Genomic DNA, 21,362 nt, shown 5'->3' with positions numbered 1-21,362 from the left:
AAGTTAAAACATCAAAGTGAACAACGTTTATTGTTAAAAGTCAAGTTTAACATTTGCAACACTTTGCTTTGCCCTCACTTTCAAACGTACATGCAGACAAAACAAGCACCAATGTAACGTTCACTTCCGACAAAAGTAACATCACACCCAGAGTAAGTTCGAGAAAATACATACTTCTATGCTGTGAGGGTTAAACTAAACAGATGTTATGTTTAACCTCTGTGTGACAAAAGTGACGTGTGAAGCATGAGATGTAGTTTACACTGTAACACAGGCAGAGAGTTAAGAAGTGCTTATACATGCTGTTCAATAAGCTGACCCTTGGGACAAAGACGAAACCCTCCATCTGGTGCACAGAGGGGCTGAGCGAGAACCGGTGTGCTCCCTTATGGTGGTCTCACTGAGCAGATGGACCACATCAAGCGGCCGTGTTCAAACAAGAGGTAGAGTGTCCCCTCTGAATATTTAGTAGCAGCTTCCCACTGATCCACTTGAGAATCTGAAGGTCTCGGCTACATCTACATCCATAGATCCTCTGAGACCTCAGCATTAGGAGTAGAGGAATCCTGTTGTGTTGTGTGAGTACAATCTGTAAACAGGCATGTGTGTGTGTGAAAGAGAGAGAGAGTCCATCAGTGCAGTGCAAGAGTCTGTGCATATCTAGAGAACAGAAGCGTGTGAGAGACATCAAAAAGAGGCAAGATGGCTGCTGGCTTTTAACCTCTGTCTGAGAACAGCAACTCCTTTTAGTTTGAGATTTAAATTATTTACAAGGGGACCGTTACAAAAACAAATCTCGTCCTGTTTACGCTGAGAGTTTTCCAACAGAATCCCACAAGTGTCTCCCCACCCAGTCCTCCACTGTCAGAAGTCCCAGTCATCCACCTCCAGGTGGCTGAGACCCGACTCCAGACTGGCCAGACCGGAGGGAGAGTCCTGCGGCTGGGAGCTCTCGAAGCTGGTGATTGGCGACACGGGCCGCAGCAGCTCAGGCAGTGCTTCTGAGGGCCGCCGTTTGATCTGAGAGAGGATAAAAATAAAGTTTTGAGGACAACCTTTAAAGTTTACTTGTCTTCATCAGTGTCACCATACGGTAAGTTTACATGCGTTTTATAACTTTGAAAAAAAAAAAATGCATTTCTGTAACACCACAAAGTCTCGTTTTAACCAGAAGTAAAGCAAGTTGCAGGAATATTACAAGAAAATTGTATCTATTTTTAGCTACTGTGCTAAGAAGATAGTTTATTGTACTAAAGGTAAAACTTGCCACAGAAACACATAATAAAAAAGGTAGGAAATATTCAGTTTTTATTAGTGATAATGTCAGGATTAGCGTGATCTTCCACACCTGTTTGAAGAAGGGATGACTTATGAGAGTGGTGGCAGATGGTCTGAAAGGGAAAACAAAAAAAAACCCAATTAGTGTCTTGAACCTTTAATATTCCACAATATGTCCTCTGCAATATTTAAGCATGTAGGAGGAGAAAGGCCAACCTCTTTTCCGGGTCTCGCTGTAAACACAGCTCAACAAAGGCGTGGAAGTGCGGAGAGAATGTCCGATTGTAGGGGTGTCCTCCCGACGAGGAGGAGGGCTCTCCATTTGAGTGGCGGACATTTCCAGCTCCTGGACCCTCGCAGATCCCCGAGTCAGCCCCAGAGCGAGACGGTTTCATTGACAGCTCCTCTGGTGGGATCGTAGTGGTGTCCAACAGACATGGCACCGTCCCATTTAGCTTCTCCAGCAGCATCTGTGGAATTCAAGTGAATATGGAGAGTGTTAGTTTACATGCCCTTTAATTCCAGGAAAACAATTTACAATCTTTTACCTTTAAATTTACAAGATATGGCCCTTGCATTAATATAGCTTTAAAAACCAAGCAAGCTGCATTTTACCACAGTTTGTCTTAATGTCAATAAATTACTGGCTACAAACAGATAATGTGAAGCAGAGGAAAAGGTAGGGAGTTACTCTGTGTCTTCTCACCTGTGTTGCTGGCATGTCTTTGAAGGGCACATGTCCATTGGCCAGTTCACAGGCTGTGATGCCGAGGCTGTAGATGTCTGACCGCGAGTCGTAGCCCTGCAGGTTCTGTCAGGAAACATTCTCATGAAATTTACTGCACTATTTCACTTTGAATTCATTTTGATTTTGCTGTTAATACAGCATGAGGAATTTTTACTCTTGTATTTTCAGCTTTTCCGAAACTTGTGGACCAAGAACAAAAACCATCAGGGTGCAAAATGAACTCTTTTGGCATACGGCCAAATGCTATGTTGTGACTGTCAATCAGATTCAAAGAATTCATAAAGTCACTTGCAGGTGCAAAGATGTTCTTTAAGCGTGTCAGGAAATGAGAGAATGTCCAAATAATGAAGTATCTTTGAGTGTTTTTTGCAAAATGATGAAAAGTTGATTACTTTGTGATGTGATGTGAATTTGAAGTGATCCGATTTACCTTTGTTGTCTTTTTGCTTTGCTGTAATTATGGTAAGAACCATATGTGCCTGCACTTACGCTCCATTGTGATTTTTCCCCTCCACCATGACTTTAAAATGCCTGTCTAACATCTGATGCGACGTCATAGACTATAGGACCTACACTACCATCTAGTGGTCAAATATTATAATTGGCCTGAAGACTGTATCATCACAGTGTGATATAATGCTCGATTGTGTACGGTACCTGCTGCAGCACCTCAGGGCTGAGCCACGGCAGCACCTTGACACTGTACTGGGGGAAGTCGTGGACAACTTTGGCCCTCTGGCCATGACGGATCAGACTGAAGATGCTCCGTAGACCTGACATGCAGACCTGACCGTCAGCTGAGATTAACACATGGCTGGCCTTCACACTCCTACACATAAACAAAGACAGTTAAGACACTGAATGTCACACTGACCTGTATTAACACATACACTGGCATGTTGGTTTATCAATTTTGTTTACGTATTAAAACCCCTTGCAAGTTTAGTACCCTAACAAAGCACAAAAAATAAATGATGATGTCTATTTTTGGCTTACAAAAAGATCATTATCCAATCTTAATCTTATTCATGTGTTCTCTGTGTGTTTGTAGGATGTGTTGTATAGCTGTCTGAGTTGGGGGTTAATGTGCACTGTTATATGTGTTGTGCTGTTTCTTGATTAAACTCAATAAAGTGTTTTTTGTGTGAGTTATGTGATACAAAAAGAGATAAAACCTCACATTGTACAAACGTATCTTACCGGTGCACATATCCCATGTGGTGGATGTATTCAAGAGCTTTGAGCATTCCCAGCAAAATGTATGCGATGGTCAGCTCAGCCATGCCATCAGCAAAATGTGTGCAGATCAGATCTCTGGCTGACCCTGAAACACCATAAACACAGATAACCAGTATGAGAAAGCAGTCCTCTGTTTCTACGGGCTACTTTGAAATATTGTTTATTACATTCAATATAATACAGTAAAAGTTGAGATGTATTTCTTACCATAAGCCATGAAAGGGGTGATGACCCACAGCTCATTCTCAGCTATAAAGACACTCCTGTAGGGCAGAATACTGGAATGGTGAAACAGCTTTGACACGTGTAGTTCGCCCTGTGTGTAGAGAGAGAAGGAAATTACATCTTATTATATCAAGACGACAGGCAGGGAAGAAAAGATGATTCTGAATCCAATTAGGCATCAGAGGGTGAGCAGTAAAGACAGGACACTTAATCAGAACACAGACACAAGAGTTACATAAGTGTTCCCAAAGCAGGAGTGAGATGAAAGAAGGGGAATTTTATTTTAAACAGGAAAGAGGCAAAGACTAATGGGGAGCTGAGTCATGATGGAGTGATGGGGTCGAGTGCTTATGCAGACCTGCAAGTAGGTGACCATGTCATTAGTGCATGACTCCAAGTCAATCCGTCGGATGGCTACGTGCTCGCCGGTGGGCCTATATCGAGCCAGGTTCACTGTCATCAAGTCGTCTAAGCCCCGGCCTAAAACACAGACACAAACTGATTCATGTCAAGTATCTTCCAAGCCTTGTATTTTTTTGAGTATTTATGTTGTAAAAAAAACAAAAAACAAACAAATGCACCCCTTAGCAATAGTATTGTTAAACTACTACATAAATACAAACATTAAGATGAGAAAGCAAATAAATAATTAAATACATTGGTTAGACGACAAACTGTGGTTTGCATGTACAGATATCATACTGCTGGGCAGTATCCGGGCAGAGCTGTAAGTTCACCTACTTATGTCAATACCGGGTCCCAAATGGAGAAACAATACAGCCTCTAACAGTTTAGTGCAATCAGCCAAATCCAGACGTGTCTTTGCCTTTACATACCTATAACAGTGAGGAGCTCGTAGGAGCTGCTGTCAGGGAGGAAGCTGCCCATGGTGTCCCGATGTGGGAAGGAGGTCACACTCTCCTGGCTGTCCTCATGGGCCTGGAGGAAAAGGGGAGAAAACAGAGTGAATCAAGATGGGACTCTGACACTTGGCTTTACTTGCTACAGTGCAGGACTCCGTTAAGGATCTTGTGAGTGATTACCAGAGGGTGTTTCATACACTGCAGTTCAAAAGTTTGAATATTCCTGCCGCAAAAGCTTAACGAGGTACAGTCAGACGTCTGAGCGGACTACTCTATATTTTTTTATGCTCCTTGATGCTTCTAAGTTGTAGAAAATCCTCTTCACAAATGCATGCCATTTTGTTTGAAGGTTTTGTCTAATACACGGAGAGCAAAACTCTGTATGATGATTCACCAGATTGACCCCTAAAAGGGCCGAAAGAGACAAAGATCCTTCTGAGCAATGGTTCAAGAACAATAAAAATAGTGGAAATCACCAGTTATTTGTAAAAGAAACTGGAAGCTTTGCATCAATATGTGTGAAAATGGAGGAAGAGGCTTTTGTTTTAGTGTCAGGTTTACAACAACTCCAATCAGGAGTGGCTCACAGAATTTAAGCTGACAAATTACAGCATAAACCAAATCAATCTAACCACCGAGTGCACTGCAGAGCACCCAAAGAATAAACTGCTTCCAAAAATATTTAGCAGCTGTTGTGCCTTCATGGTTCAATAATGACTGAGGGTTACTTACACTTTTCTGGACTGGAAAGCGAATTGAAAAGTCAAGGTTATTTGGGGAAAAATGATTCTAACAGTATTCTCTCATCATGAAACACTAAGGGGTTAAATACTAGAAGTCTTCATCATTTAAATCTTCTTCTAAAATATATATATACTATATATATATATGTATACTTAAAATATATATAATACCTTTAATGTCTGAATTTTTACTTCTATTAAAATAGCCATTATTAAGAAAAAAAGAAGAAAAACATCAATTTAGCAGGTGATTCCAAATTTTTAAACGGTAGTGTATGTGTAAGAACTGTTAACAGATCACCAGAGGACAGGCTGAGGTGTGTTAACAGTGTGTGTTAGTGTGACCCCTGGCACTAGCCAAAGAAAAAAAAACAGGAATTGGAAGACATTAGTAAGACATACTGGCACTGAAAACATCACCAGCAAAATATTACTGAATATCCACTGTTGGTCTAGTAATCAAAACATGTTTAAATACCATAGATCCACTCAATACTAAACAGTGCGTGGTGTTTTTATAGTCACAGAAAAGTTAAGAGATATTTTTGAAACAATAATAGCAGATGAAATACTTTTTCTATGACAGTATAATTATAAACATGATAGTGTTTATTTAAACTTGTGCATTACGAACATGTGTTGAGAAAAGTTCATTATTCTCTGCAGTGAGGACTCCTGAATTCCATCAATTTATTGCCATTCAAATGATGGAAATGGACAGATTGCAGTAGCAAGCTGCGGAGGCAAATGATGGCAAGCTGTATGAACATTTGGATTGTTTCCATGGTGACCACAATGAAGACGCATATTCAAAATTAGAATAGTGCACTTCCTTGAGTACAATTGTATCCTTCAGGCAGGAGGTGGCCTCAAGATAAAGATCGGAGACACAGTCCTCACAGATAAAGCCAAGAGTTGGTGCATGTGTGTGGACAGTTCTCTGGTGTGAGGCCAAATGACACCTTTTGCCATAAACTTTACAGACTGTAAGTCACAATTGGCATGACGGCAAAGCCAAACATGCAGCCATCGGTTAACATCTAATCACATGGGTCACTATTCAAACTGCCATCGTGATCAGATTCAGAAGGGGTCGCCATGCATTGCTTAAGCTGAACACATGGAACTCCATCCCCAGCCCACGGGGACACACAGTGGCTGACATTAAAGTGGGACACTATCAGTTCACCATCAACTCAACAAAAGTGTCTAAACACTCACAACACAAAATTAGACTTTTAGTGAGGTCACACCAAAATCCTCAACAGTGCAGTTACCTGGAATGAAGCATTTTAACATCACACTGACACTCAGACAGGACTGTTTCGTTATGCTGTGTGAAGGATTATTTGTTCTAGTTTAGAGGAGAAAAGCTTGACTACGCTCTACCGTTTCCCCATCTTCCCCAACAGAAGAACTAGTGAGTGAGGTGAGATGTCCTTCTACGAGCGTGGACAGCATGTGTCATTAACTGGACACTCATGCATACATAAATGCGCAAAGCCTCGGGGAGGTTGTGGATTCCTCTACATACAAATCTTTTGTGCGCACATACACAAGCATGCACGCACATACACAAAGGGCAAATGGGGATGACGATGACAGGAGTACCACACTTACTTTCCTGTGAGAGAGTCCCTGAGCTTGCTCTGGGGTAGAAAAACCACATCAATGACATAAAGACATGTACAAACACAAAACAAGAGAAGGATCGGTGTTTAGAGCAGCTCTTAAACTGGGGATTGCAGCATCTGCGAGTGGGAGTTTGCAACACGCTGCAGAATTTGATAGATATCCGTCGCTGGTTTCCCCCGTCAACCAGCAGCTTTGTCTTTCAGGTGACCTCCCACAAAGTGACGAATCATTATCAATACAAACAGTTTTCATGATAATTAGTGGGATAATGAGTAAACTGAAGCCGCACTGCAACTTAAAAAAAATGACTGTCACCCCAGTAAAGTGCTTCGATCTGCATAACAGATTTAATCAAATCTCACCAAAGCAAATGAAAGAAAAAAAAATCCGGCTAAACCCTGCAGGTTTTTCCCCAGTTTTATGTAAGGAGATGGGAATACAGCGCAGCCAAAACAGAAATGATACACTTGAACAAACATGCAGCATTGTGCAATGATCTGCCAGCAACAAAATGGAAAATGAGGCAAAGCCTGCAAAGAAAAAAAGCATGATTCGCCACAGAACCGTTCCATAATATATAAAAGCTCCAAAAAAATCATAGTGATAATTAATGAGAAGAAACATGGCACTGATACACAGCCACATACACAATTTCTTTCAGCTCAAGACAACTGGAAAAGGCTCCATGCTGTATTTGCAACTCACAAACTACAGTCCTGAAAATGACCCTTTCACTCTACATTAATGTATCTCAGAAAAAAAAGTGGTGCACAACCTGGTACAGTGGGGAATTACCACCAACCAGTAATAAATGTAGCTTTTGGCTATTTAGCCATTTAAACAAGAAATCAACAGACAGTAGTTTAAATGTTCCTGGCCAACATGGACAGTAAAAGAACTGAACCAATAAGACCTCAAGGCGCCTTTCTTAATGAGCAGCTTTTTCTGGAAAAAAAAATATTTTCACATGCACTCATATTTGCCTGGTCTTGAGAAAGAGCAACATAGTTTTCTCTGTGCAGTTTTATAAACACATAATCAATCAAATCGGCCCTGCCTGTAGTAGTCTCGTCTACATGACAAATTTACTGTGGGAAAGTTCATGATACAATTCACAGACTATTGGAAAAGCTTTGTGGCAAAAAGTGAAAAGGACCTCTCGAACCTACTTAAAAAACTGTGAGACTGAAGAAGACACTTAACCTCCTGAATCTGCATGCATTAATAATGGTATATACGGTTTCATATCTGATGATTTTCTGTTTTTTTGTGGGGTTTTTTCTAAAACTGTGTGAACATAAGTCTAGAAATGGTGGTCTTTGGATCCGCCTGACAATTAATCAGCAGGAAGAGCTATGAGCTTCTCTTGTTAGGAGAGTCTTTGTGAGGGTTTCATACAGATACATACATATAGATTTCTACTGAGCAGTCTGGAGCCCTGGAACACAAAATATAAAACATAAAAAGGCAAAACTAAGCCCTGGCATATCTATAAAGTGTTGTCAACATTACAATTATTACTCACATTGCCTTGTGTAACAAAAATACAGATGTGTGTGAATGAGTTAGTAGTGCCGAGGTGGTAAATGAATTCAGTGTGAGTGGGCAAGTGTAACTGTAAAATATGATGGGAAAACTGATTTAATAAAAGAGACTTAAGTGGCAGTCCTTGTTTTCATCCTGATGTGTTATTTTATATACTTAGTGAGTGTAAAATGGAAAATATTTTTTTGACTGTAAATGTTGGATTTGGATTCTTCTCGACTTGGACTGCTGTTATTCTGCACATTATGATACCATGTGGGAGATACATCAGATAGCCCATGAAAAACATGTGTATCTTATTTGTGTTTGCCACTGATGATTAAGGTTTTCCCTATTATCAGCTCATATTTCTGATATTTTCTTTACAGCATTAGTGCAAACTAGCACAGGCTAGTTTAAAGCTCTGCACCACACTGAGCTTTAAACTATCCTGTATCTATATCTAAAGTGCCAAAAAGTTTGATTGAATTCAGAATTTATTGCTCAATAAAGCAACTGTGTTTAAATGCATGAATAACCACAAAAGGGATAAAGTCAAATTTAGGTACTATGGCAAAGAAAAACATTGAAAGCCAAAAACAATTACACAACCTTTTCACACGCAAGATAAACACATTCGCAAGAAGCATTAAATCAAATGGTACAGACGTTTTATGTGACAAGCCCACATGAGACATCAATTAACTCTTTTAAACCTGGGGAAATTGGCTTGATTTCTTTCAAAAACATGGGAGGAAGGCAATAAGCAACTTCATAAGAAATTCTCAAAATAACACCAAGAAATGAGTAAAGCACAAGAAAATTACCTGAAAATTAAAAAAAAGAAAAAAAGAAAGAGTAACAAAAAATACATTTAAAATGAAATGACCTGAAAAACTGCTTAAAAATAAGAATTCTGTAAAATAATTATTAATATCCAATGATGATAATTAGAAATATGATTCTGTGGACATTCTCCCCAAGCTTTTGAAAAATATTTTTCTAAATCTACTAATTTCTTGCAATTCACAGGATATTTCTTACATAGTTGCTCATTGCCTTTTTCTCATGTTTTGTTTTGGGGGTTTTTGTCACACCAGTATGCTCAGGGTTCAATGGTTTAAATACTTGTGAAAGGCATCTGAATACAGCCGGAGGAAAGTATTGCTAATCCAGGTTTCAAAGGGTTAAAAATTGACTATTTTTGTGCCATCCTCTTATAAATTATTGTGGCAAACAGAAAACGCTGAGGCAGTAATGCTTGAGACTGGTAACAGATGACTGATTGGAAAACTTTTGGAATTGTAATTTTCGGATGACGTGAGAAGCAAAGCAAAGCCCTCACTTTGAGCAAAGCTTTGACAAGAACAGAACACTTTTGAGACGGTTTGTGCTCATGAAGGGCCTAACGTGTAAGCAGTGGTTTGAGAATGCTGAACCATTTTGTTGCATCTCAGTTGTATCTCGGACCTCACCTCCAAATAACTCCAAATCCCGCAGGCTCTCCACACTCAGTTTCTCAGATACCCAACGCTGACAGACACAAAGGGTTAATGACAGACATGGAGAGAAGAGAGAAATAGCAAGCAAGAATAAGGAGACATTCGACAGACACAGAAACATTTTCAAAGCTGTTGACTACAGATGTTTCATGCTGACTTCCTCATTTGCAGTTGTGAAAGTGTTGTCTCTTTTGTGAAAGAGAAAAATCGTAGAAAAGGAAAGCAATTTCCTTTCTTGTCTGTAAGCAGTGCTGAGTGAAAAGGGAAACTGTGTAAGAACTTTTTAAAATATTACTGTATGTTACTGTCTTGTCACAATAACAAAAGTGTCTGACTGTTTGCACTGAAAGCTGGTTAGTGATTAAGTGATGAAGCTTAAAAGGAAATATCAATTAAAAACAAACTACTTCCTGAAAGTCTTTAAGTGTATATATTTTTCTTATTTTTATTTTATTTTTAAACACCAATTTAGACCCCAATCTCTTGAAAGCTCAGTTTGGCGAACTACCAGAAAATATTACATTGACAGGTAATTGTACAGAGTCACAGCGCTGCAATCACCACTCTTCTGATCGACTCATTTTGTTAAATTGTTTAATATAACCTTCAACTAGAAAAAAAGCTACTAGATATAACCCTGTGCTTTTCAGTAATGCTTGAAGGCCTTTTATAAAATACTTTCTGGTAAGGATGCACAATATTGGATTTTCTGCCAGTAACTGATATAAAAACAACTCATCTGGCCGATAATCGATACCAAAATGGATATGACCACCTTTTTTTCTCCTGCTATATTTTAGTGATCATCAAGTCTCTTCTCTAATTGAATCAAAATCAAATCATGCCTACTCTTTTTATGACGGCAGCCCAACAGATGGAGACATGAAATGCAATGCTTTTCAATGTATGTAATATTAATTCATTCTGCAAATAAAAATAAACATGCAAGTAATGTATAATTAATCTGTAGCTTCTAGGCTGACATGTATTCCTTAAACTGGCTTTTAAACCTTTGTCTAAAACAGAACAGACTTGACAAACACTTACAAGAAAAGACATGGATCCTCTTGAGTGTGTTACATATGAAATGCTGAAAACCCGCCAAGGGAATACCTGTAAAGATAAAGTAAAGAAAACTCCTCAGTTTGTTCTCCTCCTGCTGGAATGTTGGTCTGTCTGTACTCATCATTATTATTATTATCTATTTGATGTGATTTCACTTTACAAGCAGAATATTTAAATATGCACCAAATTTCATACATTGTTTTGCGTAAATAACAAAACACAACATTAAACCAAACAATAAAAAATAACTACAAACACACTGTATATTACATTACATATTGAAAATAAGTAGCTGCAGTTCAACAAATTGAATCACTCATTTTCACATTCAATGCTTGGTCTACAAAAATAAAATTAAAAAAAATAAAACAAAACTAGTAAAATTATTAAATGACTGTAGAGGCTGCGGATTGTTTATGTTTCATTGCATGCTGCTATTGTTTTAATTATACGGGGCTATAGCTTTATTCTAAGGTTAAGTGTTTTTGTTTTTATTTATTGTGGTTTTAATATTCTTGTATTACAAAGTAAAGTCTACCTAACTACTGATCTTTCAGTAGTTAGTGATGGCATCTTTATGTTCATGCCGACTTAAAACCTAAAACCAATCAACATTCACGCTTTAATAATTGTAGTTACAATACAAACAACAGGTTTCTGACTCTAAACGACATCAAACGGAGTAATCTGATTAAACCAGGCCCACAATAAAAATCACTAACTTATATCAGAAACGTCACAAGCAGAGCTGCTCGCTAATGGAGGGCGCAGGCTAGCAATTACCGTTAGCTAAAGCAGCTACCTTGACTTATTTTCCCGCAATAATTGGCATTATTTTTGCCGTATTGGTGACTCACCTTTGTAGTTTTTAGAACAGCAATGCCTGGTTGGAGTAATATTATATTTTACGATAACTTGTTCAGTTAGCCATCCTCTCCGGCGGGATGTTTCTGGCAGCTCTCCACTACGCTTTCTTGGTTGAGCGTCGCGCACTGACAACGACAGGCACTTTGCGCGTATTGATGACGTAGACACACCGCTCGGTCTACTGAAAACACAGGCGGTTTTACTGGCATCAGAAACAGGTAAAAATGCACATCTAAACACTGTTACACCATTATCAGTATATCCAGTCAACGAATAATGGCATCGTATACTTTGTATGGTTGTAAAAGGCTCTCTAAATAAACCATATTCACGGTGTGGTGACTCCAGCAGCGCACGCCCCCACCTCGGCCTCTTTTCGAGGCCTTGAGCTAAAGCTAATGCTATTTGAAGATTGTGGTTAATGTTGTGTTGATATCAAGTTACTGCATTGCAAAGTAGCCGCCCGAGTTAGCATGAATCCCAATACTATATTATTTGTACCTTCGTGTTAAGCAAATAGCTTATTGATTAGCTTTGTGTTAACGCGGTTACGACAGTTTCTTAGCCTGTTAACCCCCTCCAATGCAGAACCCAGTTTAAATTATGCCTTATTTATGTAATACTGCATTTTGTCAAACGTGTTGGCCTCTGTGATTATTAATGAAAATGTCATATGAATGGCGAGTATATAATGCACAATTCGTCTTGATTTTTTACCCGAACAGCTACGCAGATAAGTAGCTATGCACACATTATGCTGTTTTAGGTTAGCATATACTGCTCTGCGACAGTTTTTTTTGTTATAATATATGTTGACTGAGGAGTGCTACTTCACATGTGTAGGTTTAAAAAACAAACAAACAAACAAACAAAAAACCGAGGGAGGTTAGACTTGTTAATTGTTTTGTCAGTAAATCATAACCAGAAAATACCTAGGCATACTATTTTGCAAAGGTATAAAAGCCTTTTATACGCCCCAAAAATGCCCATTTATTAAAGGCTTTTTAACTCTTACAGAACAGTGTGCGTAGGTATTTTTTGGTTATGACCTATTAGACAAAATAAATCAGTCTAATCTCGCCCTCCTTGTGTATCTGTTAATTTGAAAAGTAATTAACAATAAAACAGACTTCAACAAAGTGAATTGCAGTCAGAGATAATCATTTACTAGTTGGTCTACTAATGTAGTGATAAACAAATGGGAAAACTGAAGAAATATTTGAGGTGAAAATCAAATACATCATTAAGAATTTTGTTGTGAGACTGACCTACTTAACATATACTTACTATCAGGTTTGGAAATTAGCACCAGCTACAAACCAAATGTTGGTAAAATATATATTAAGCATGCTGGATTTGCTGTACTCAACTCCCCAATTGACAATGGTAATCTATTGAGTGGCTGGTAGATTTTGGAGTCGAGCCACAATGGCAGGTGAACAAAAAAGTTAATGTCCAACCCTGCTTACTATTCATATACTTGCTGTCGGTCAACCGATAGCATGGAAATTGTGAAAACTTCAGAAGATGAAGAACTGTCTACACTAAAACATATTTTAAAAATGAAAATAAAAAAGAGAGAGATTGTGCATTTTTGCAAATTAAGATTGAAGGACAAAAATCACCTCACTTGCATATTTATTTTGGGCCTTGTTGCCAAAAGTATTAAAATTGTGGATATCTTTTTCGATAATCAGACAACCATACTGTTGTGTTTACTTCTGAAGAAGATATGTATCCAAAGGTGGGGTGGTTTTCTAATATGGGTCAACTTTGAAGGCCCCTGTCTCTTGGTTCGTCTTTCAGGTTTATCAAACCACGTCTGTCCATATCGAAAGGGATGATGTAAGAAGTGATTGACTTCTGACAGGGTGCCCTAAAACTGCCATTGTCCACCAAAATACATCTGTGATACGTGGTTCTTGTTGACTAAATGAGCATGACGAGACTTTTCCAAGATTCAGACGAGTGCTATGTCCCATGGTATTTGAAGAACCACCTTCAATAAAGAACCAGTGCTGACAAACGAACGCAACAATTTTTAACCAAGATTTGGAGTAATAACAGAGGGATTTTAAAGGCTCGTTTCCTTCCTTTGTTTTCACAGCACAGCCATGAACTGGAACAAAGGTGGTCCCGGTGTGAAGCGAGGGTTTGGGTTTGGAGGATTTTCCCTTGCAGGGAAAAAAGAGGAACCTCACCTTCCTCAGACATCTCACACATCATTTGGAGCCCCAGGATCGAGTGGGGGTTATGGAAAGAGCCAGCAGCTCCCATCATTCTACAAAATAGGGACAAAAAGAGCTAACTTTGATGAGGAAAATGCGTGAGTGTTACACCTTTCCCATACACATTTATACATTTATTCAATCCCCATCATTATGTAATGTAATTGTGGTATTGAATGATTGGATAACTGCATCTTTGTCATGTTCAACAAGGTATTTTGAAGATGATGAGGAGGAGTCCAGCAGCAATGTGGATCTGCCGTACATCCCAGCTGAGAACTCGCCCACACGGCAGCAGATGCAGTCTGGTGGTGGATCAGACAGTGAAGATGACCCACTGGATGCCTTCATGGCAGAGGTTGAGGTAAGAAGAGAATTACAGTTCAGCAGAGGAAAACTAGAATATGCTACAAAACGCTTAATGTACTCTAATAAATCTTGTGGTTTTCTCCTTCAGAATCAAGCAGCTAAAGACATGAGGAAACTAGAAGAAAAGGAAAAGGAGAAGAAGTCAGCCAAGTAAGATTCAAATGTGCTCACTTTTTTCCATTAGTTTGATTTTTAGTCACTTCTAAGGTCCTTATATTGGTGCTTAAATGAGAAATTTGACCAAGTGAAAAAAAAAACTGTTTGCTCACGTAAATGTATATTTTGTGAGCAAAAGTATAAGCCCACAAGTATGAGATAATAATGCTGTTTATTTGTACATAACTGCTGCACTATTCATTGTTTAAACTACCAGTAGCAATTTATCTTTATGCAGACGTTGTATCTTAAGTTTCTCCTATTACTGGCACAAAGCATTTCACATCTAGCAATATTTTTACTAAAGGATAGCATCAGGTAAGCACTGACCTTAGTCATAATGGGATGTGGGCTGTCTTGGGTGTATGAACGAGCCGCAGGGAAGTTTTTTTTTTCTCCGCTTGTCATTTCAGGGGTATTCGTGATGACATTGAAGAAGAAGATGAACAAGTGAGTGAGCCCTCCAAAGTTCTTCATCCACTACATCGTTGATCAGAGAGGTCTCCAGACCAAACATTACCTAAATCTGCCCTCTCTTATGTTATAAAGCCCCATGCCCTCTTCTCTATCTGACCATACAGGTTGCATTTAGGATTATTATGATGGAGTCCTTTTTCTTGTGTAGATTATTCTTGTTGTTTAGAAGCATGTTTAAATGTTGATCTTATGTCAGCAAAAGACTGAATGGTTGATATCAGTTTGTGAAAAGTAATTTGTCCGTTTGTTGAGCTGAATGTCTCCTCAGGTATTTGTCAGTTACTGGTGCCTGGACGCTGTGGTGAGCAGCACACCGGCTCAGTTTTTCACATGAAACACTGTGCTCTCTGCAGGAAGCCTACTTCCGCTACATGGCAGAGAATCCCACAGCCGGGCTAACCCAAGAGGAAGAGGATGAAAACATTGACTATGACAGTGACGGAAACCCAATCCCCTCTGCCACCAAGAAAATCATCTTGCCACTTCCTCCCATTGACCACTCTGAGGTAAAGTTGACACCACTGTTTGAGCACAGACAGTTTAAGAGGGTTGTCTCAATTACAAATCAGCATTACATGTCTTTCACATGTCATATGAGTGACTTCTTTGTAATTTTGTCTTTTTTTTTTCTTGCAGATTGATTACCCACCCTTTGAGAAAAACTTCTACAATGAGCATGAAGAGCTCAGCAACCTGACTGGAGCTCAAGTGTTGGAGTTAAGGCACAAATTGAACTTAAGGGTAAGTCCAGAATAATGTTATATAGCTGAAATTATAAACATTTCATTTTATTTATTGTCATTTTTGTTTCAATTTAATGTATACGTCACATGAAATCATATGACTACAATTCCAGTGAAATGATTTGATGTCCATCCAATTTTAGCAGAATTTTTTCTTCGAAGTTATGAATCTTCATCATGTCGTCATCATAACTGTTCTAAATGTCTTCGGATTTCTGCCTCTTGTTTCTTGTCCTTTTCAGGTATCTGGTGCTGCCCCTCCAAAACCTTGCACTAGCTTTGCCCACTTCAACTTTGATGAGCAGCTAATGCACCAAATCCGCAAGTCTGAGTACACTCAGCCCACACCCATTCAGTGCCAGGTATAGATCTTAAGGTTTCAACATAGTTTGTAACTAAGTGTTTTTCTTTTTGATGATTTCATCTTTGTTGTTGTTGTTCCCATTCTGGGTTTCAGGGTGTGCCTATAGCTCTGTCTGGACGTGACATGATTGGCATTGCAAAAACTGGCAGTGGCAAAACTGCAGCTTTTATCTGGCCCATGCTGGTTCACATCATGGACCAAAAGGAACTGGAGGCAGGAGAAGGGCCCATCGCAGTCATTGTGTGTCCCACCAGAGAGCTTTGTCAGCAAGTAAGAAATGGCAGGGGACTGGGTCAGACTTTGTCAATGTACACAGGATATTTGCTGCAGTATTAACTGAAACTTGCATCCCGAGGCAAGTCAGTTTACCAATATGTGTCTCTTTGGCAGATCCATGCAGAATGTAAGCGTTTTGGGAAAGCCTACTCGCTGCGTTCAGTGGCGGTTTATGGAGGAGGCAGCATGTGGGAACAGGCCAAGGCTCTGCAGGAGGGAGCAGAGATTGTGGTGTGCACTCCGGTAAGATGAGCAGCTTTTGTCTTTGCCTTGCCCTCGAAGAGGAAAATTCACACTCTAATGCTGCAACAAATGGGAGATTTACTGTTTATGCATCTTTGCACAGGGTCGTCTGATTGACCACGTTAAGAAGAAGGCAACATCCCTGCAGAGAGTGACATACCTGGTGTTTGATGAAGCAGATCGCATGTTTGACATGGGCTTTGGTGGGTTTGCATCATTAGTGCAGGTATGTATGTAAACATATTTTGTGCACAGCAGCTTATTTCTCTTTTTCCTTTCAGAATATCAGGTTAGATCTATTGCTAGCCACGTCCGCCCAGACAGACAGAGTAAGTGGGCTTCCTTAAATGTTAAGACAATTGTCATAGGTAGCAAGGCTTCACTGTGTTTTTTTTAATTCTTAATTTTATTTCCTTCACAGCTCTTCTGTTTAGTGCTACTTTCAGAAAGAAGATAGAGAGGCTGGCCAGAGACATCTTGGTAGATCCTATTCGTGTGGTGCAGGGAGACATCGGAGAGGTATGCAGAATCATACATTTATCTGCAAACAACTTACAATTATTATTTTAATAGAGCTGTAGCTACACAAAGAGAGACATTTGCTATTTTTTTGTGTCTCAAAATCTACACAAAAATTCAAGGTTGTAAAATAAAATTGAGTACAGTTACAATACTCCTAATTAAAATTGTAAATCAAGTGTGACTCAAAGGTTTCAGTCAGTGCCAAAAATGAAAATAATTCTGTCCTGGTTAATTGTTAAAGTATCGTAGCAGCAAAAAATTGAATGTATTAAATGTACAGTTTTTGCACTTTCATCAGAGCTATTATAGTTTTGTATTTTTCACAAGTTTGTATTTTTATTGTGTTTTAATTTTTTTTGTTTCAGTCAGTTTGAAGAGTTGATTTTCTTATTTAGGTTCAGTTTTATTCTTTAAAAATGTTTTAGTTAGTTTAGTTAGTTATGTTTTAGTTTTATTACTTTTAGTATGTTTTACTACAATGTGGCTTTTTTGTCAGGGCAAGATTGAAGAAGTTTAGAATAGCTATCACAATATAAACACACATCACTTTGTAAAGGCAGTTGATTCACATTCATGTAGACATCCCAGCCTCTATAAATTCATGCACCAATCTATACAATTTCAGTCAGTTTTTCTTTTTTTTTAAAGCCATGTTTTTAATTTTATTTCAGCTAAGTTTTAGAATAACCTTGACAGAGATCCCATGTTTTAATTACCTGACTTCTCTGACCAGGCCAATGAAGATATCACCCAGGTGGTGGAGATGCTGCCCAGCCCGACAGATAAATGGAACTGGCTGACCCGCCGGCTGGTCGAGTTCACCTCCTCCGGTTCAGTCCTCATCTTCGTCACCAAGAAGGCGAACTGTGAGGAATTGGCGACTAACCTGACTCAGGAGGGCTACAGCCTGGGTCTCCTGCACGGAGACATGGACCAGAGTGAGAGGAACAAGGTCATCAGCGACTTCAAGAAAAAGAATTTGCCCGTTCTGGTGGCCACTGATGTAGCTGGTGAGTGCAAGAGGAGGTGGTGACGGACGTGGGAGAAGTTTTCTCCGTCTCATTTGTTTTTATTAAACCATGGTAGAGGCTTATGAATGTAAATTTTAACATTTTCCTGTTATCATCCCTCTCCAGCTCGTGGTCTGGACATCCCGTCCATTCGCACAGTGGTAAACTACGACGTAGCACGAGACATCGACACGCACACACACAGGATTGGTCGTACTGGTCGTGCAGGAGAGAAGGGTGTCGCTTACACTCTCCTCACCAGCAAAGACACCACATTTGCTGGTGACCTCGTGAGAAATCTAGAGGGAGCTAATCAAGCCGTCTCCAAAGAATTGATGGATTTAGCCATGCAGGTGAGACGGATCAAAGATTTTAAAAAAAGCTGGAATGTAAATCTGTTGGTTTTTATGAGTCACTTTGTCTTGTTCCCATTTTTTTCCCAGAATCCCTGGTTCAGGAAATCGCGGTTCAAGGGTGGTAAAGGAAAGAAGCTGAATGTTGGCGGAGGTGGTCTTGGTTACAGAGAGAGACCAGGCCTGGGGGCTGAAAGCTCTGTGAGTTACTTCTTTTACACTCTAGATCTGCTTTTCCTGTAATGTCAGTATAGTTACAGTAAATACTTGGCACTGGAAAATGAATATTTTTAACAAATGTTCCAGACAACACCTGTAAACCATGGCCCTCTGACAGCATTAAATGATCTGTGATGACTAAGATTTTTCTCTTGGTTTGAGGGGATGCGCGGTGAAATTTGGACAAAACTCAGAGACATGTGAGTCACTTTCTGTTGTTTTTGCAGGAACGCAGCAGCAGCAGCAGCTTGTTGTCTTCCACTAGTGGCTTTGAAGGCTACAGCAAACCTGCCACAGGGGCAATGGGAGATCGCATGTCTGCGATGAAACAAGCCTTCCAGGTAGAGCTCCCTCCCTTCTGTTGTTCTTTCTTAAGTATTGTGTTTTAATTGTATCCTTGACTTTCTGTCTTTCATATTGCACATTTCTGATTTAAAAATGTTTTAAAATTTTGGTTGGGCTCCACTTTCGTTGCTGTATAACTATTTTTTTTCATATTTCAAATTTATACATTTTAAAATGATACAGAAATACTGGAGTTAGTAAAATATTGTTAAGACAACTGAAACTGTTGTGTACCAGTCAGAGCAGAGCGACTTTTCAAATCAAAAATCTCAGCACCTGGTCATAAAATAGTTTGGTCTTCTGTATATATAGGATTCCCATGGACATGAAATAAACTGGAAAAGTCACTGACACTGTCACTGTCACAATCACATTTTCCAGGCATGAAGTCATGGAATCATTAAAAAAATCATTGAAAATTTTGGAGAAGTCCTGGAATTGTTTTAATGTATTAAAATTGTTACAGTAATCTCATTTCTCTTTTCATGTAAACCAGCTAGCTGACATTTTGTTGGAATAGAGTTTAAATCTGATACGTTTGAAAAAATGCCAGGCAAGTGGGGCAAGAAAACAAAAAAATATATCTCATGGGTCCTTAAAATTCATGGAAAAGGTTTGAAATTTTGTCTATGAATATAGATAGGACGCTTGTGTATAAATAAGCATACTATTACCACCCTGCAAATATATTTTGGTCATTTTCTTTCATGCGGCAGTGATGTCCTTAATTTGTAGTTTCAGAGTAAGGATTTCTTGTTTTGCCTCGCAGGGAGCTCATCTCTTCCTCTCAATGTCTCCTTTCTTCCAGGCTCAATATAAGAGCCACTTTGTGGCGGCATCCAGTGGCCCTCCAAAGCTCACCACCAAGTCTAACAGCTCATCATGCTGGACCAGCGCCGGCAGCCTGAGCTCTGTGCCGACCGAGTCTGCCAACGGGTCAGAGCGGTCCCACAGTGTCAACTTGTCCATGTCTGGCTTCACCAGCGCTGGCTCCCTGAGCTCTGTGCCCGCTAGTCAAACCACCCAAATCAGTTCACAGCACAGCTACCCTCCACCTGCACCTCCCTCACAGAGAGACACCCCACGGGAGAGACATGGGGAGGACAGGGGGCGCCACGACAGTTACCACCGCCACAGCGACAGGAGCGATCGACACAGTGGAGAGGATCGACACGGAGACCGAGACAGGGACCGCGATCGTCACGGAGACAGTGACCGGGATCGCCATGGAGACAGAGATCGGGACCGCTACGGGGACCGGGACCGCTACAGCAGCAGCCGCCACAGCGATAGTCGTAATGGAGACGGAAGCCGGAGGGACAGAGAAGATCGTAGGAGTGAGAGGGACGGGGGAGACAGGGGGAGCGGGGAGGGGAGGGACAGAGGGGACGATAGTTTTGCTGTCCCCGAACCACCAAAGCGTAGAAAGAGCAGGTGGGACAACTAAAATTAAGAACACATAAGTAGAATAATATGTGCAACCAACTGCTCCATGACGAGCTTGTCTGTTTTGTAGGCAGATAGCAGAGCATATCAGAGGCTGACACAAGCACAGGACCGCAGGGGGGATTACTGACACTCCTGTCAGGTTGGTTAGGGCCTCATGATTTGGTCAGAGCTCAGCAGAGTGTCAGACAGATCAACGCAAGCAGCTCAGAGACAGCCGCTGTACATATATCATCAAGACTGTTGTAAATGTAAGTCAGTAGGAATCGAGCAATAGAGCTATAAAGAATCCTGCTGTCACTAAACGAGTCAGAGCTAAGATATGTTGGTCACTGTCGTGTTTCCTTTTACTGATCTCCTAACATGCTTTTGTGCTTGGAAATTTGAAGCTTTATTATTTTCCTAAAGGATCTTTGCTAAGTGTGTCAGTGTGTTTGCATTTTGTTAATCTACAAAGCTGACTCATAGAATGGTTTCGTTTTTTAAAAGCGCTCTGCGATGATTCAGTCACACACACACGTACATGTTAAAACTCTGTATAGCTCTCTGTGTCTTGTATTTAAGTCCTAGTGAAGTGCCTTTCCTTGGCATTTAGTCTGTCTATGCTTTTTAAATGTTTTTCAACAAAGATGCATTTGTTTGTATGAGAGGAATTTCAAGTGTTTGTTCACACAATGGAAAAATGTGAAGTTTTGATTAAAAAGACTCCTTTGGCATCTACCTTTGCATCTGCTTTCTATGTCACTCTTATGCTTTCTCATAGGTAACACCTGCAGAGCTTAAATTTGTTACTTTAAGCAGTTACATGAAGTTGATATTTTATTTTGTCCTTCAATTCATGAGGCAGAGAGCATCAGGCATGAGTTGTGAAGCACAGAACATAATGAAAAAGTTGTCTTGTTGCACTAGAACTATTTTGTCA

At 39.8% G+C, this 21,362-nt stretch overlaps 2 protein-coding genes across 5 annotated transcripts; one reads left to right on the top strand and one right to left on the bottom strand.

Moving 5' to 3' along the window:
* Nucleotides 1-11: 11 nt before the first annotated feature.
* Nucleotides 12-11,822, bottom strand: strada (STE20 related adaptor alpha). 3 transcript variants are annotated; one of them, XM_042504741.2, is made up of 13 exons: nt 11,680-11,822; nt 10,805-10,870; nt 9,731-9,788; nt 6,717-6,745; nt 4,327-4,429; nt 3,849-3,970; nt 3,473-3,581; nt 3,227-3,350; nt 2,684-2,855; nt 1,985-2,089; nt 1,495-1,748; nt 1,349-1,391; nt 12-1,020 (listed from the first exon to the last, which is right to left on the bottom strand). In XM_042504741.2, the coding sequence occupies exons 2-13, from the start codon at nt 10,814-10,816 to the stop codon at nt 865-867; spliced, it is 1,287 nt and encodes a 428-aa protein (XP_042360675.1). In that variant the 5' UTR covers nt 10,817-10,870; nt 11,680-11,822; the 3' UTR covers nt 12-864. The 3 variants fall into 3 exon arrangements, with proteins under 3 accessions (XP_042360675.1, XP_042360674.1, XP_042360673.1); XM_042504740.2 differs by lacking the exon at nt 6,717-6,745 and having other exon boundaries at nt 11,680-11,695; XM_042504739.2 differs by lacking the exons at nt 6,717-6,745; nt 9,731-9,788 and having other exon boundaries at nt 11,680-11,821.
* On the top strand, nt 11,758-21,160 carry ddx42 (DEAD (Asp-Glu-Ala-Asp) box helicase 42). Of its 2 annotated transcripts, XM_042504733.2 has the most exons (18): nt 11,758-11,907; nt 13,797-14,015; nt 14,131-14,281; nt 14,375-14,436; nt 14,856-14,892; nt 15,273-15,425; nt 15,556-15,660; nt 15,905-16,024; nt 16,120-16,296; nt 16,417-16,545; nt 16,649-16,748; nt 16,827-16,874; nt 16,967-17,064; nt 17,801-18,077; nt 18,204-18,430; nt 18,521-18,631; nt 18,877-18,990; nt 19,803-21,160. In XM_042504733.2, exons 2-18 carry the CDS (start codon nt 13,804-13,806, stop codon nt 20,439-20,441), a joined length of 2,760 nt encoding a protein of 919 aa, XP_042360667.2. In that variant the 5' UTR covers nt 11,758-11,907; nt 13,797-13,803; the 3' UTR covers nt 20,442-21,160. The 2 variants fall into 2 exon arrangements, with proteins under 2 accessions (XP_042360667.2, XP_087925515.1); XM_088069389.1 differs by lacking the exons at nt 11,758-11,907; nt 13,797-14,015; nt 14,856-14,892 and having other exon boundaries at nt 14,219-14,281.
* Nucleotides 21,161-21,362: the final 202 nt, after the last annotated feature.

Source organism: Plectropomus leopardus, chromosome 18 (genome assembly GCF_026936395.1).
Source record: "Plectropomus leopardus strain MGB_pleo_1.0 chromosome 18, ASM2693639v1, whole genome shotgun sequence".
Classification (NCBI taxonomy): domain Eukaryota; kingdom Metazoa; phylum Chordata; class Actinopteri; order Perciformes; family Serranidae; genus Plectropomus; species Plectropomus leopardus.
The sequence above is the reverse complement of the archived record's forward strand: the minus strand, read 5'-3'. Positions and strand labels throughout refer to the sequence as shown.